The sequence below is a fragment of the Cynocephalus volans genome, chromosome 8, assembly GCF_027409185.1.
Source record: "Cynocephalus volans isolate mCynVol1 chromosome 8, mCynVol1.pri, whole genome shotgun sequence".
NCBI lineage: Eukaryota > Metazoa > Chordata > Mammalia > Dermoptera > Cynocephalidae > Cynocephalus > Cynocephalus volans.
This window is the reverse complement of record NC_084467.1, coordinates 145,801,343-145,815,267: the sequence shown is the minus strand read 5'-3', so window position 1 is coordinate 145,815,267 and position 13,925 is coordinate 145,801,343. Positions and strand designations below refer to the sequence as shown.

At 35.0% G+C, this 13,925-nt stretch overlaps 1 protein-coding gene across 1 annotated transcript in view; it reads right to left on the bottom strand.

The window, feature by feature from the left end:
- The window catches only part of HMCN1 (hemicentin 1), a 414,327-nt gene that overhangs the window by 51,024 nt on the left and 349,378 nt on the right, over positions 1 to 13,925 (bottom strand). Inside the window, exons 80-86 of the mRNA XM_063104004.1 lie at positions 13,693 to 13,827; positions 10,553 to 10,822; positions 8,143 to 8,333; positions 4,646 to 4,859; positions 2,905 to 3,039; positions 2,312 to 2,502; positions 579 to 660 (exon numbers count right to left, since the gene is read on the bottom strand). Coding sequence (XP_062960074.1) covers positions 579 to 660; positions 2,312 to 2,502; positions 2,905 to 3,039; positions 4,646 to 4,859; positions 8,143 to 8,333; positions 10,553 to 10,822; positions 13,693 to 13,827 — 1,218 coding nt within the window. The remainder of the gene's footprint in view (positions 1 to 578; positions 661 to 2,311; positions 2,503 to 2,904; positions 3,040 to 4,645; positions 4,860 to 8,142; positions 8,334 to 10,552; positions 10,823 to 13,692; positions 13,828 to 13,925) is intronic.

Below are 13,925 nucleotides of genomic sequence, written 5' to 3'. Positions count from 1 at the left end.
TGATGTCTTAGGGTGAGCCCCTGATGTGGTAGACTCTCCAGTGGGTCACTGGAGTCTCTCATATTTTTCTAATTACGAAAGCTCTGTTTTCTGATGGTTTTTTGCTAAAGGGCTTCACGATGTGCATGAGGATCCCATGCAGAACATACACTTACTTCATGAAAGACTGACAGCAATCAACCTGAAGCACTTTTGAGCTCATTTACAAGAGTCTTCATTTTTAATAAATATTTTTAAAGTGCCATAAAATGACATCTTCGTAAGCATGTTGCAAGAACTGTGGTGAACTACAAGAAAGGTACTCTGCTGAGTATGTTGTAAAGAAAAAAAAGCTCTGCCACCAATCAATTGCCATCTTACACTGCATATGTTCCATAAAACAGAGAAAAATATCTGGGCAAAGTGTATCCACTTTATGCTTGAGGACAACTGCTCCATCAGCAACAGAAAACTAAATTAGACACATTCTGAAAGCTGCTCCTAATATACTTGCTATGAAGGTGAGGAACCTGAACACGCATTATTAGGCAACACTTCTTAAGTCACGTGTTTCATCAGACGTCAATTAAGCAGCTTACTCTGCAGAGTCAGACTCATGCTGTGCTCCACCTCCCCAGCTTCATTGCTAGCTACACACGTGTAGTCACCGGCATCTTCATTCTACGGAAAGAAACAGGGTTTTTACAAAAACACGAGCCTACAGAGCAGGGCCAATCACTTTTTTGTCCACCATAAAGAGGGTTTATTTAAAATTTCATTTTGGGGAAGGCATTCTAAGGGAAATAGAAAAGCCTACATATGTCTAACCTCACAAGTAGGTTTAAAGAATTAAAGAAGGAGAAGGAAAAGCAAGTGCAAGACTAAACCTTTTCAGAACAGCCTATTGATGTCCAGGAACAATGATTGGCGGGAAACCAAAGCAAAATAACATTATTTTACAATCACCTATCTGAAATTATCACAATAAAGAAACATACCAATGCTATTGCTATGGATATCTGAAAAAGCATTGAAACAATCGGGACAAACTAACAAATATTGAGTCTTTTCTAATGGGAGTTATTAAAAATACATTAAGCTGGGCTCTGTCTAGAGAGTTTAAAATTTAGGAGAGAAACTGAAAAACTAATTTACTTGTCATTAATAAGTCACAGAATGTAAGTCACAAATTTATACATATCTGGTATATATATATATATATATATATATATATATATATATATATATACACTATTAAATTTAGATTTGGTGACCAGAGTCACAGATTTCACTCCAAGTCTTGTGAGTGGGAGAATTCAGGTCTCCTTGACAGAAACAGTCAGGCAGTCAAGGGGAACTGATTTGCAGGCAGCAGAAGAGGGTGAGAGGAAAAAGACAGATGTTAATTCAGATGTTTAATTTGAGGTTTCAATGTATTATCCAAATAGAAGTTTCTAGTAGGCAGCTGGAAATGGAACTCGGATGGGTGTCAGGGTTGGACATACATATTTAGAAATTTTATATTGTACGGAGAAAAAAATTAGTACATTGTACATCAGTACATTAGGATGCTGGTATTAGAAGTAGTACCAAGGACTTCAGAAATAGTAATATTTATGTAGAAGAGAGGGTGAGAAGTGGTAATGAATAAGCCTGAGACTGACCAGTGTTACAGCAGCTAAAGGCAGAAATAATTTCAAAATTTAAGGAGCAGTCAACAACATCTAATGTTGAAGTAAAATCAAGGAGAATAAAAGACTGAGAATGGATTAGGTGATTAGATAGTAGATTTTAATTATTATTTCAATTAATTAAACAATGATGGCCCCTAAGAGGTCTCACCAAATGTGAATTAACAGATTAATCATATGTATTATAGTTGAGAAATTTTTAGATAAAATATCTCACTTGGGGATTACTCGACCCTCAAATTAGAATAATAACCCAAAGCACTACTCATTTTATGAATTACTAATGGTTTGGGAATGCCTAATATAGTTATCAGCTTACTGAAGAAATCTACCCTACAATTTATTTGCAACTGTGTTTGTAGTTCTTCAATTTCCTTGTCCTAAAATACATTTAAGGAGGTTATCTCCTATTGTTAAATAGTAGGTCAATAAATAAAGGAATAAAGCAGCAAAATTATCTTACTGCCTGTACTTACTTGAAAGGGCTAAAAATATCATTTTTAACCACTGTTTCAGTTTTTTTTTTTTTAAAAAAAACTCACTGATTCAGATTTTATTTTAAATAGGAACGTAACAGAATGCTCATCCATAGCACTTAAGGAGGGCTGTGAATGTGCATTGACACTTCTGGTGTGACTTACTACAGTGCCATAGATGGCCAGGGAGCCATTGCCCAGTTGTCGGATTCTGTGGCTAATTTCAATATCCACCCCCTTTCTGCTCCACTGGATGGTTGGGGCGGGGTCTCCTTTCACCTCACAATTCAGGATTGCATTACCACCAAGTGGTTCAATCCAGTTCGAAGGGTAATCACCTTTGAAGACTGGAGGTTCTGGAAAATAACACAAGATAGATACAAAGTAAAAGTAAACACTGATAATTCTTTTGTGATTTTTTAAACCTATTTAGAAGATAATGTATGAAGAGGTGAAAAAGCCACTTTAAAACCTCATGAATTTTCCAGAATCAATTGTTCAAGGTAAATCATCAGAAAATTTTGTCAATTTCAATACTTTAAAGGGAAGATTCCACTTAGTGGGAAATTATCTCTTACTTCTTACTACTTTTGAGTTGAATGCTCATAATCTTTTTCTCATGAATTTGCACACCTGTGAAGTAGGACTAAAGGGATTAATAAACTGAAGTTACATGGCATTACTACATAATAAGGAAGCAAAACACAACCATTCATTGTAAATAAGTTATAAATTTAAAATGGAGCACTTTAACCTACCTTTCACATAAACGAATCCAACTGCCCTCACAAAACCAACGCTGTTCTCTGCAGTGCACACATAAGTACCCGAATCCTCTTTTGACACTCTTTCAATAACAAGTTCACTGTGTCCATTGACACTGTCAAAGTGGGCTGAGGGAGACAAGTTAGGAAACAACACAAATGCCTCTCAGTAACCTAGGAAAAATTTCACGACAGCTCAATATTTTGCTGTTTAGATTTACGAGATGGTCAGCAATTGAACCAAAGGGTCAATGACACTTTCTCATCATGACACTGGACAACAGAGTATTTTCCACAGATTTCTTCCTCTGAAGAGTTTTCTAAGTCTATAGACACTTGTTTGAAAAATGAAAAACAGCAGAAGAAACAGGAAAAGAGAATGAAAGCGAACATCCTTTAAAAATTATTTTAGATTTAAAGGACACCTTTCATCTCAACATATTGCTTAAAGCTGGTTCACGGTCTCTCTGGGTTTCAAAGATTTTTCATTCAAAAATATGACGTTTTCCGTTTCATTAATCTCATCACCACTTTTCCTCCAAAACAATTTACATCAAAAACATGAAAACCTTTTCAGTTATAATTCAACTGACTTGGCAGGTCAGAGGGGAAATCATAAAACATATGCTAGTTAGGTAATAATAACATCATCATCAAATTTGTAATAATTTAAACCTCTCCATAAATCATCAATGGTGGGGATATAAATATTTACAAAGACAGTTATATAATATTTGGAAAAGAATATAAGGTAAGCATGTTAATCCTGAAAGAATACTAAATAAAATTCTGACTAAACCAGCCAATACTACTTGTTAAGTATGTTTATCTCGCATGCTTTCTTCCTTCAAGTTATTTTTTTAAATTTTATACTGCTGAATAGTTAAGTGGAAAATAAGCTTTAAAAGCTTAAATAGTTAAATCAGTACTACACCTTCAGAAACCAGTACCAATTAGATGTTTTAGACTTTGTTTTTCCTTACAGAGGGACTATTGTTATTAAGGTAAGATAGCTGATGAATTCCAGTGATTAGCACAAATTTTTACAACAGAATAAGAACCTCAAGCATGTTACTACTTTTGTAGCAAGATATTTAGTAAATGCTAAAATGCAGTACTTCAGAACTCAATTTTGGAATAGGACAATGTCTCGTTACTGACAATGTCTTTATGCTGATGACAAAATCTAACAAGGAAGTAGATATTTGTTCTCCCAGGGATGAGTGCTCCTAGGTTCCAGGCACTACCTTAACATGCAGTATACATAGTGACTAGAAGTTTTCTACATAAATCGTTCTATACTATAATAGAGGTTGATTCATACAGTGAGAAGCAGAGTTCTCCTCTGTAAAATTAGGTGAAACTTCAAGACACCAGTAGCCACCTTAATCCATTTATCAATGATGAAGGGGTCCAGGTAGGATAGGTTTAGGTGTCTATATATACAATATTGTCTTCTCATGGGGGAGAGAGATTATTTTTTTAGGTTAAAAAGCCTACTGATAACCTGCAATTTGTGGTCCTGTTGTCAACCTATCCTTTCAAAAGAATGATCAGAACACATATACTGGGTAGAAGGTAAAATCCAAGCAGAGGCACATATTGTACAGAATTTAAAGCAATCAATTCTTAATTTGTAACTTTTCAATCAATTCTCATGGGTAGAGAAAATAGAGATGGGTCTAGAGTTCTGTCTGGATGTATCTGTTCACTTCTTAATAATTCAAGCACCAACCTGGGATAATATTGTTATTGAAGGTCCATGTTAGTTTGGGCAATGGAATACCAGTTGCTTTACAGCTTAATCGTAGCTGTTCTCCTTTATTTAATGACACATCTCCAGGAAGTTCAGTAAAAGTCGGGAGAACATGCACAGTCAGGCTGACAGTGCGTGTAGCTTCTCCTGCAGCATTGTTAGCAACACAGGTATAGATGCCAGAATCCTCCACCTAAAATTTTACAAAAAAAAAATCGTACTGTAGTGCTTAAAATTTCCTAATCTCACATTATATTACATAAAGTACATAAAATTGCATAGCTTAGTTCCTAAAGAAGTACTCTTATCCGAAGACAATTTAGATTTCCATCTTTTAGTCTAAATCATCAGGTTAAGCTTTCACAAAACATAATTTAAAATGTATAGAAGTTTAAACCTAAGCCCATACCTTACAGAACTACAGCAATAATTTTATAGTAATAATATTTTAGAAAACTTTAGCACCAAATACACTACTGCTCTGCAATGTATAAACAAAGAACAAATAATCTCAAAAGCTGCTAGCATCTTGACAGCATAGTTGGCTCAAACGTGGTACCAAGACCACCAAAATCATCAAAGGAAATGGCAAGAGTAAAGGCAATATTGCCTACAATTCTGAAGTTTCACTTGCTAAATGCATGGCCAGCTCTCATCACTCATCCTGCTTGATGTACTGGCAGCACTTGACACATTTATGACTCCCTTCTCTTTGAAACCGTGTTTTCACTTGGCTTCCAGGACACCATATTCTCCTAGTTTCCATCCTATCTCACTGGTTGCTCTTTCTCCATTTTATTTTGCTGGATTTCCCTCAATATCAGCATCTTAATGTTGGCATGCAAGAGGGCATCTGTGTTAGGGCTTTAAATACAATCCATATGCCAGTGACTACCAGGATCTCCAGCACAGATCTTTCTTCCAAACTCCAATTATGTTGCATTTCTCATTCCAACTCTCTGCTTGGATGCCCGATAGACGTCTTCAACTCATGCCAAAACCGAACTCCGAATTGCCCCTTGCCCCTTCCTGTGCCACCTGTAGCCTTCACCATCTTAGTTGATGGCTATTTCATCCTTCCCATGGTTCATGCCTTTGGTCTCGGACATTTGAGTCATCCTTTATTTTTTTCTTTCTCACATCCTACTGGCAATCTGTCAGGAAATGCTGCTTCACAGTATATGCAGAATCCCCCCACTGCTTACCCCTTCTCTGCTAACATTCTGCTTTGAGTTCTACCATTTCTCATCTACCACAAGACTGTCTTCCCAACAGGCCTCCTGCTTCTATCCTTGCCTCCCTACCATCTATTCTCATCACCATAGCCAATGTAATCCTTCAAAAACATAAGGCAGGTAATATTGCTTCCCTGCTCAAAATTTGCAATGGATTCTGACTTATTGTTATAACGAACTACAATATCCTACATGATCTGGCCTCAATGTTTCTCTCCTTGCTTTTGCTGGCTTCCTGTTTCTCATTTTCATCAGGTGTATTCCCACCTTAGGTTCTTTGTTCTATCTATTTTTTCTGCCTGGTATGTTCCTCTTCCAGATATTTGCTTGCCTAACTCACTTCCTGCAAGTTTTGCTCAAATGTCACCTTCCCAGAGTGAACTTACTCCTATTCAAACTGTAACTCGAATTCCCCAAGTCCTGATATGCTTTACTTAGCTCTTCTTTTATTCTTCATACCACTTTTTTCTTCTGGCTTATTGTATACATTGTTTATTATTTTTAGTTTTTATCATCTCCTTTCTCTAGGAATAAATGCCATGAGGGCAAAGATTTTTCATCCCTTTATTCTCTGATGTATTCCCAGCACCTAAATCAGTGCTGACCATAGAGAAGATTCTCAATAAATCACTGAATGTTTCTGGATGCATTTTTTTTTCTCCTTTTTAAAAGTTTAAGAATAAAATTTTGTTTGCAATGGAGCACCAAAGAAATACTGCATAAAAATTACAAACATTCATTATGGATACAATATAAATTTGGTTGCATATTATTATTTTTTTTAAAAAGGGTAAATAAGAATAAATCGTATTCCCTGTAAAGGTCTCCCCACCCTTAACTGTTCTTAAATTCCCCCGTTGTGACAACTTAAGTTTAAAATCAATGTTTTTATGGAAGTGAAGCATTTAAAAATCTTGATCGCAGGTATTATTCACAGATAGACTTCTACAGAACATTTATTTCTCTCCTCTGGTATTTATAAGCCACCTTTTTGTTGGCACTCTTTTAATGTATCTGAGTCATTGTTTCACTAAATCTCTCATTTTTTTAAAAAAAATTAATTCTTTAAGGTCTAGAAGAGTGATTGAGGAGCCAAATCAAACATTCCTGAACATGGGGGTAATGCTCACTACAGCTATTTAGCAGTAAAATGAATAAACCGAGAAATGCATCTTTATTTTATCACTTTCAAAATTCATATTTTTTAAGTTTTGGTATCTGTGAAATTGGGATACAACTTAAACAGTGATGGTCTGCTATAATCTACTTGACTTTAATATTATTTTTTTTTTAGTGGCACATAAAATAGTGCATCTTACAACTGATGAAAACTTAGATGTAAATAAAGACAATTTTTGCTGGCATGTGTGATTCAGCTAGGGCCTAATGACATAGCTCGTCACTAGGCCTATTTACCTCGTAAGCCCAGGGGTCTGGCTAATTGGCTGGGATTATAATATGAAATGAATGTGATCAATTTTATCATTGTAATCTGTTCAAATTTAATCCCACCCAAATTTTGTAATGAAATTTAGGCATTTGGAAGGGTTATGAAAAGAAACAAAACACACACAAAAGCTCTGAAACTGATTCACGTTTTAAGCATGTTAACATTTGGTGCCAAGTGCAGATATTCTCGAAACACATGATAATTTTTTAAAAAGCCATGTGATGTGCATATGTATCAATTACTCTTCAAGTTGGCCACCACTGAAAAACTGAGATGCTCCCAATAGCTACTATTCTGCAGGTCTGGAGAGGTACTACCTAAGAATACTCAAGAACCTCAGTTTGCATAGATCCCTAAGACTTTAGTTCCTATGTTAATGATTGGAAAGGGCTATTTAAAAACCAGAAAAGAGCGAAACACTGTTTTTTGTATTTGCTTAATAATACAGCAGACATTCTTACATCTCCTTTCTTTTTATCACTCCCATACATGAATTACAAGCACAGAATATAGCACAGGAACTTAAATTTTTTCCTGATAAACACAGATTTTCCAAAAATGAAATAGCCATTTTAGAAGGAGGCCATTTATGAGTTCCTACTATCTGTTAAATACTATTCTCATTCCAAGGACAAAAAAACCAAATATGCGTAAAATAAATTTTGTGACCTCAATTTATGGGATTATTTTCTTTCATTATTAAGGAATGTATTTCCAAGCTAAATTACTAAAAGTAAGAAGGTGAATTAACAATCTGGCTTAATGTATCTATTTGTGTCCATTAAACTTACCCCAACATTTTCCAAAACAAGTTCTCCATATGATTCAGAAGTATATTTTCCTAGCAAATTAGCTAAAAGAACATTGTTTTTTTTCCAGTTAATTTTTGGTGTGGGAATTCCGTCAGCCACGCATGGAAGAGTGGCTTGTGACTTCTCATTGACCGTATAGTGTACTTCTGAACTTCGGATCCTGGGTGGTACTAGGAAAAGTTTAAAAAAAATAGTCATCCAGCAAGTTGAGTTCAATAATATTTTTATTCACATTGAAAATTAACACACAAAAGACTCTTTTGAGAGTAATTTTCCTGGAAATACAAAAAAAAAAAAAAATCTATTTAGATATTGATTTGTTTGCTACCATGAAAGCAAACAATACATTTGATGCTACCAAGAATTCTTATGTATTAGAACTCATTGAATATATTTACATTTTGTTTTTGAGAATTGGGTCGAAAATCTTTAGATCTTATTTGGCTTCCTGATTTTTTCATACTTGAGTTTCTTCTGCTCATTGAAGTGAAATAAAACACACAAACGAACAAAAGCAAAAAACAAAAACACTTCTAAGGTTTTATATCTGCTGGGTTTGTCTCACAGATATATTGTGAGGATGAACTAATAATAGTCACAATAAAACAATGTAAAACACTCACCCAATATTGAATATCACAAAGTGCTATGTGGAAAAATATATTTATCGCAGTATTTCACATGTGTTACAACAAAGGTAACTAAAACCAGACCAAGACATTTAATTCAGTTTTTATATTGTTGCAGAGGAAATTACTATAGTGATTTCATAACTCCATGCATTATATTACCAAATACCTCCTATATTTTAAATTTTTTTAACTGGAATTTAGGCAATATAGAGACAAATTGAATGATTTAGTGTGCTAAGAAATACCTTAGTTGACTTAGGACTAAGATATTTACTTGTAAAGGAAAGATTTAAAAAGTACTAAGAATTCTTGGCTCAAAAAGTAAAAATATATTCCCCTCCCAAAACAATGAATTTTGAAATTTTTCAAACATATCAGTGAGAAATGGACTAATCTTAATGACATTTTAAAAAGTGACCGGACAATAAGTGATCTTGGCAAAAATAAAGTAGCTGTATAAACTTTAATTTTTCATCCTTTTTTAAATATATAAATATACAAACATTATACAAACATAATTATATGCATGAAAATTAAAGATAATTTGGAAAATACAAAAATCTATTCTGCTGAATGGTGCAGCATCAATATTCAATTCATCTTTCCTTAATTTATGACATATTTTCATTATCTCTTCTAATGCTGGTTTCCTTGGATTGCTGTTTCTCTTTTGCTGGGGGTTACAGAGTTGCAGCATTAGTACATTTACTTTAGTACTTTCTTTTTTGAAATTCATTACAAATGTCTAGCTTTATTGCATTGTGGAAAGGAACTGTGGTCTGTATTCTTAAAACTTATTAACAATTTATTTGTTGTTTATTTGATACATAACCAATTTTGGTAAATTTTCTACAAATACTCGAAAAAAGGAGTATTATTTATTTGAAAGTAAAGGGCTAATGTGTACCGATTAATTCAATTCTATTAACTGAAAGCAGGAAAGTTATTTGGAAAACTCATTAATGGTGATTTTTAATTTTGGCTAAATTATTTATTCGATTAAAAATTTTACACTTGAAACCGTCACAGTAACTATAAAGTCGGAAATTCACATACACTTGAAAAATAAAAATGGCTTTCACAGATTTTTTTAAGAAACTTAAAAAGCAGAAACTCCTCATTAAAATAAGAGTTACCTTTGAAAACAGTAGTTGGAAATACTTTAATCTGCTGTTGTTTCCTACCACTGATATTAATAGGGATTTTATCTTTAGTCTTAAAATATAGAATAAAAATGAAAATATTTCAATGCTGATCTCTAGATAGTTTGTTAGTTGTTTTAATAGAAAGAAAAAGATAATTTTTTATTATAAAAATATACATGTAAACATACTGCTACTTTAAAATAATAAATCAAATAGATCTCCATAGGTTCAAAGTGTGTTTATAAAGTAGGTCATATAGTGATTAGTTCTGAGCCAAGATGACTAAAGCAGAAGAGTCAAAAAACACAAATGAACTCATAAGCCAAGGACAGATCCCAATAATCACAATATGAGGGAATTATTGGCAACACATTAATTATCCTGGCAATATTAATAAAATCTCTCTCTTCCTCACATGCATATGTGCACGCACAAATGCAGACTACAGAAAATAGATTAGAAGGGCACGTGCATCTACACACCACACACACACACACACTCTGGGTTACTGATTTTACATGGTTTTGATTTCCAGTATATTTGCTCTTGGCGGTCTTTTCTCTTCACCACGGTAATGTAAAAGACTGAAATAATTCATGTTAAACCACCTACCGTGGACAGTGAGCTTGGTGCTTGTGCTGCTTGACCCTGCCACGTTAGCGGCCGTGCACGTGTACTGACCAGCATCGTTGGGCTGGACAAATGCTATTTGAAGAGCCCCAGAGCTGAGGATGTGCTGACGAATTGTTTCCATAATTGCATGCCCATCTTTATGCCATGCAATATCAGGCGGTGGGAGGCCGTCTGCCTCGCACGGTAGCGTAATGGGCTTATCCACAGCAATAATATATTCCTTTAGATGAGGACTAATGACAGGAGGAACTAAAAGATACCAAGTTCAAACCTCATCTTAAAATCATGAGGATACAAATTACACACTACAGTACTACATGACTACGGTAGTAGCAAAGTGAAGTAACACTGAAAACAAACAAAATCTTAACACTATATCATCAAAAAGGAGTACTACAGCGGAACATAAAATTCATTGAACCATTTCAGAAAATTAGTCTCTATATAGCTAACAAATAAATGTAAGTGACAGTCAATATGAAATGAGGAGAAAAACCTGTACTCATTGAGGGTTTGTGTGTCTAGGAAATTTAGGTTGTATCAACAGAAGTATTTTTTTTTTTAACATACAGGAAATGTATGATTCGCTTTAGGTATTTAAACTTTCAAAACAGACCCCTTCAAGTTTTGGAAAATATTCAGCTGCTCAAAGATACTTTTACTCATGCAATTCCTACAGAGCTTAGCATGATGTCTCATATACAGTGGCCATGTTTAATAAAGTATTAATTGAATGAATGAGTAACTGAATAGACCATGGAAAATAATTATACAGGCAAGACCCTTCCCATCTCTTCAGAAACCTGTGGAAGGGCTTATGGTAAGGATTTCCCTTTCAAGTGTTTACAATAGGTTGATCACCACTTAGGTACTGGCCCGGATATTCTACCGAGTTTTAAAGCATGCACTGTAAAAAGGCATATTAAATAAATATGAATAACCATGTTGAGATTATTTATAGCAACCAAAATTATTTGGTTGAATTTGTGCTTACCATTACATACTGTGTCTGCGAGGAGAGAGTCTACTCAGAATTCTACTCAGAATTTTCATGCCTCTAGAGTATGCAATTATTTCTAGTTGTTTTTGAAATGTTGAAATGCTTTCGATTGTTAAATGTGTTTCTTTGTCCCTAATTGTTCTTATATCAATATTTTTAATCATTTACTGAAAAAAAAATTTCTCAAATCTTAAACTATTCCTTTCTATGACCTGTATGTTGCTGAAACCAATGAATGCTTTGGGGTCCTCATCCTAACTTGTCTGAACAGCTTTCAACAAAGCTGTCCAATCCCTTCTTTTCAAAACTCTATCCTCTTCTAACCTCCATCTAGTTTTCTCTGACATCTCTGCCCCTCCTTTGCATTCTTTTCCAGTATCCCTTCCTTTCTAAGACCTCTAAACAATGCACTGTCCAGGTTCTTTGCCCGTTTAGATCTTTTTTGGCCACATTCCCTTTTCCTAGGTGATCTCATCCAGTCCTGTGGATTTAACACTGATCACTTCCAAATTTTTTCTTAGATTATGCTTCTCCCATGAGCTCCAAATTCATGCATATTCAGTTCTCTACTTGACATCTTCACTAGGATGTCTACCGGTTTCCCACATTTAATGTGATGAAACAGAAATCATGGTTTCCTTCTTCCAAAACCAGTTCTTCCCTTTACAGTCCCACCTGTCACTACTATCCACTCACTAGCTCAAGCCTGAAGCCCAGGAAACACGAATTCTCTTTTCCTAACCTCCCAATTCAGCAGCAATTACACCTCTAAAAGCATCTTAAACCCATCACTTTTCTCATTCATACCTGCAATTCACACCCTCACCCCTACCCCAGACCATAACCTCCTGCCCAGATGACTTTAACAGTTCTTCCAGCTCTAGTCTTGTCCTTTGGCTAAACCATTATCTACATAGCAGCAAAAGAGGACTTCCTAAAACCAAATCAGAGTACCGGCTAAACCCTTGAAAAGCTTTCCATTGCACCAAGAATGAAATGGAACTTTCCTATGGTCTGTCGGACCCTCTGTGCACTGACCCTGCCCACCTTTCTGATCTCCCTCGCATTTTCCCTGCCTTCCCCTTGCTTTCCACTGTCTAGCCCCACTGCATGCTTTCTTCTCTCACTCTCTCCTGCCTTGCCTTTGGGCCACTACACATGCTGTCCTCTCTCCCTTGGACACTCTACCAACCCCCCCCATGGCTTATCTTCGCTCATTACTCAGCTGAAATGTTGCCCCCTCAGAGAAGCCCATCCTAACCACTAACTAAAGTGGCCCCCACGTGTCCCCATCACTCTCCACCTCAGTCTTTTGTTTTTCCTCTTCATAGCACGTATCAGAATTTACCATTATTTAATTTTTTCCTTCTCCATTAGAATGTAAACACCATAAGAGAAGGATCATGTCTGTAATATTTAAAGTATTAATGTATTAATGTTCAATATATTAATGTTGAATAAATGTTGAAAAATACAAAGAAATTTGATTTACGATCTGCAGAAAAGTGAGCTTTACTATTTTCATTAATTCCCCAATAGGGAAATCACACTATAAGGAAATTCAAGATCAGCTGATTCAAATTCAGTAGCTCAAAACCTGTTTCTATGTCACTTCTTAATTCACAAAAGCAGTGCATGCAAGACACGGATATTATATCAAGAAAATATCAGCTAAATGTGAAAACACAGAAAACCCTGCCTTGTCTTTAGAATAATTTTTTCCCATCAAGTTGGTTTAACTGCAGTTATGAATTTTTTTTAAGTCGATAGTACAATCCAATATTTCAAAATGTATCCAAGGTAATATTATGGAGAGAATAACTTTAAAAAATCATCTTAAATCTGTGCTACAGTGAACAGAGTACCAAACAGAGGTTCACAGAAATTCAAAATATGATGGGATTCCTCACTTTTCTTATACAAACAATGGCAAACCAAACAAAACACATTAAACTTTCTCTTTCATAAAGATAATAGAAAAATAAATAGAATAATGGAAGCTAAAAATGTTGAGAATTATGCAGGAAAAGCAGCATAATCATTTTAGATATATGAATATTTGGTCCATGTTGTTACAAACATCTTTGATCTGAAGACACAGAGACAAATTATTTAGTACCTTGAACATTCAACTTGACTTTGCCCAAGGCTGTACCAGCTGGGTTCTGAGCCACACACATGTAAATGCCAGCATCCTCTCGGACAGCTCTGGAGATCTGTAGGCCACCACTAGGAAGCACTGCATGGCTTTTGCCTACATCACAGTTGAAAAAACAGAGTGAAAAGAATTTTTATTTTCATTTAAAAAAATCATACTGACTTCTGAATTATAAAACACTGAATGATTTTCTT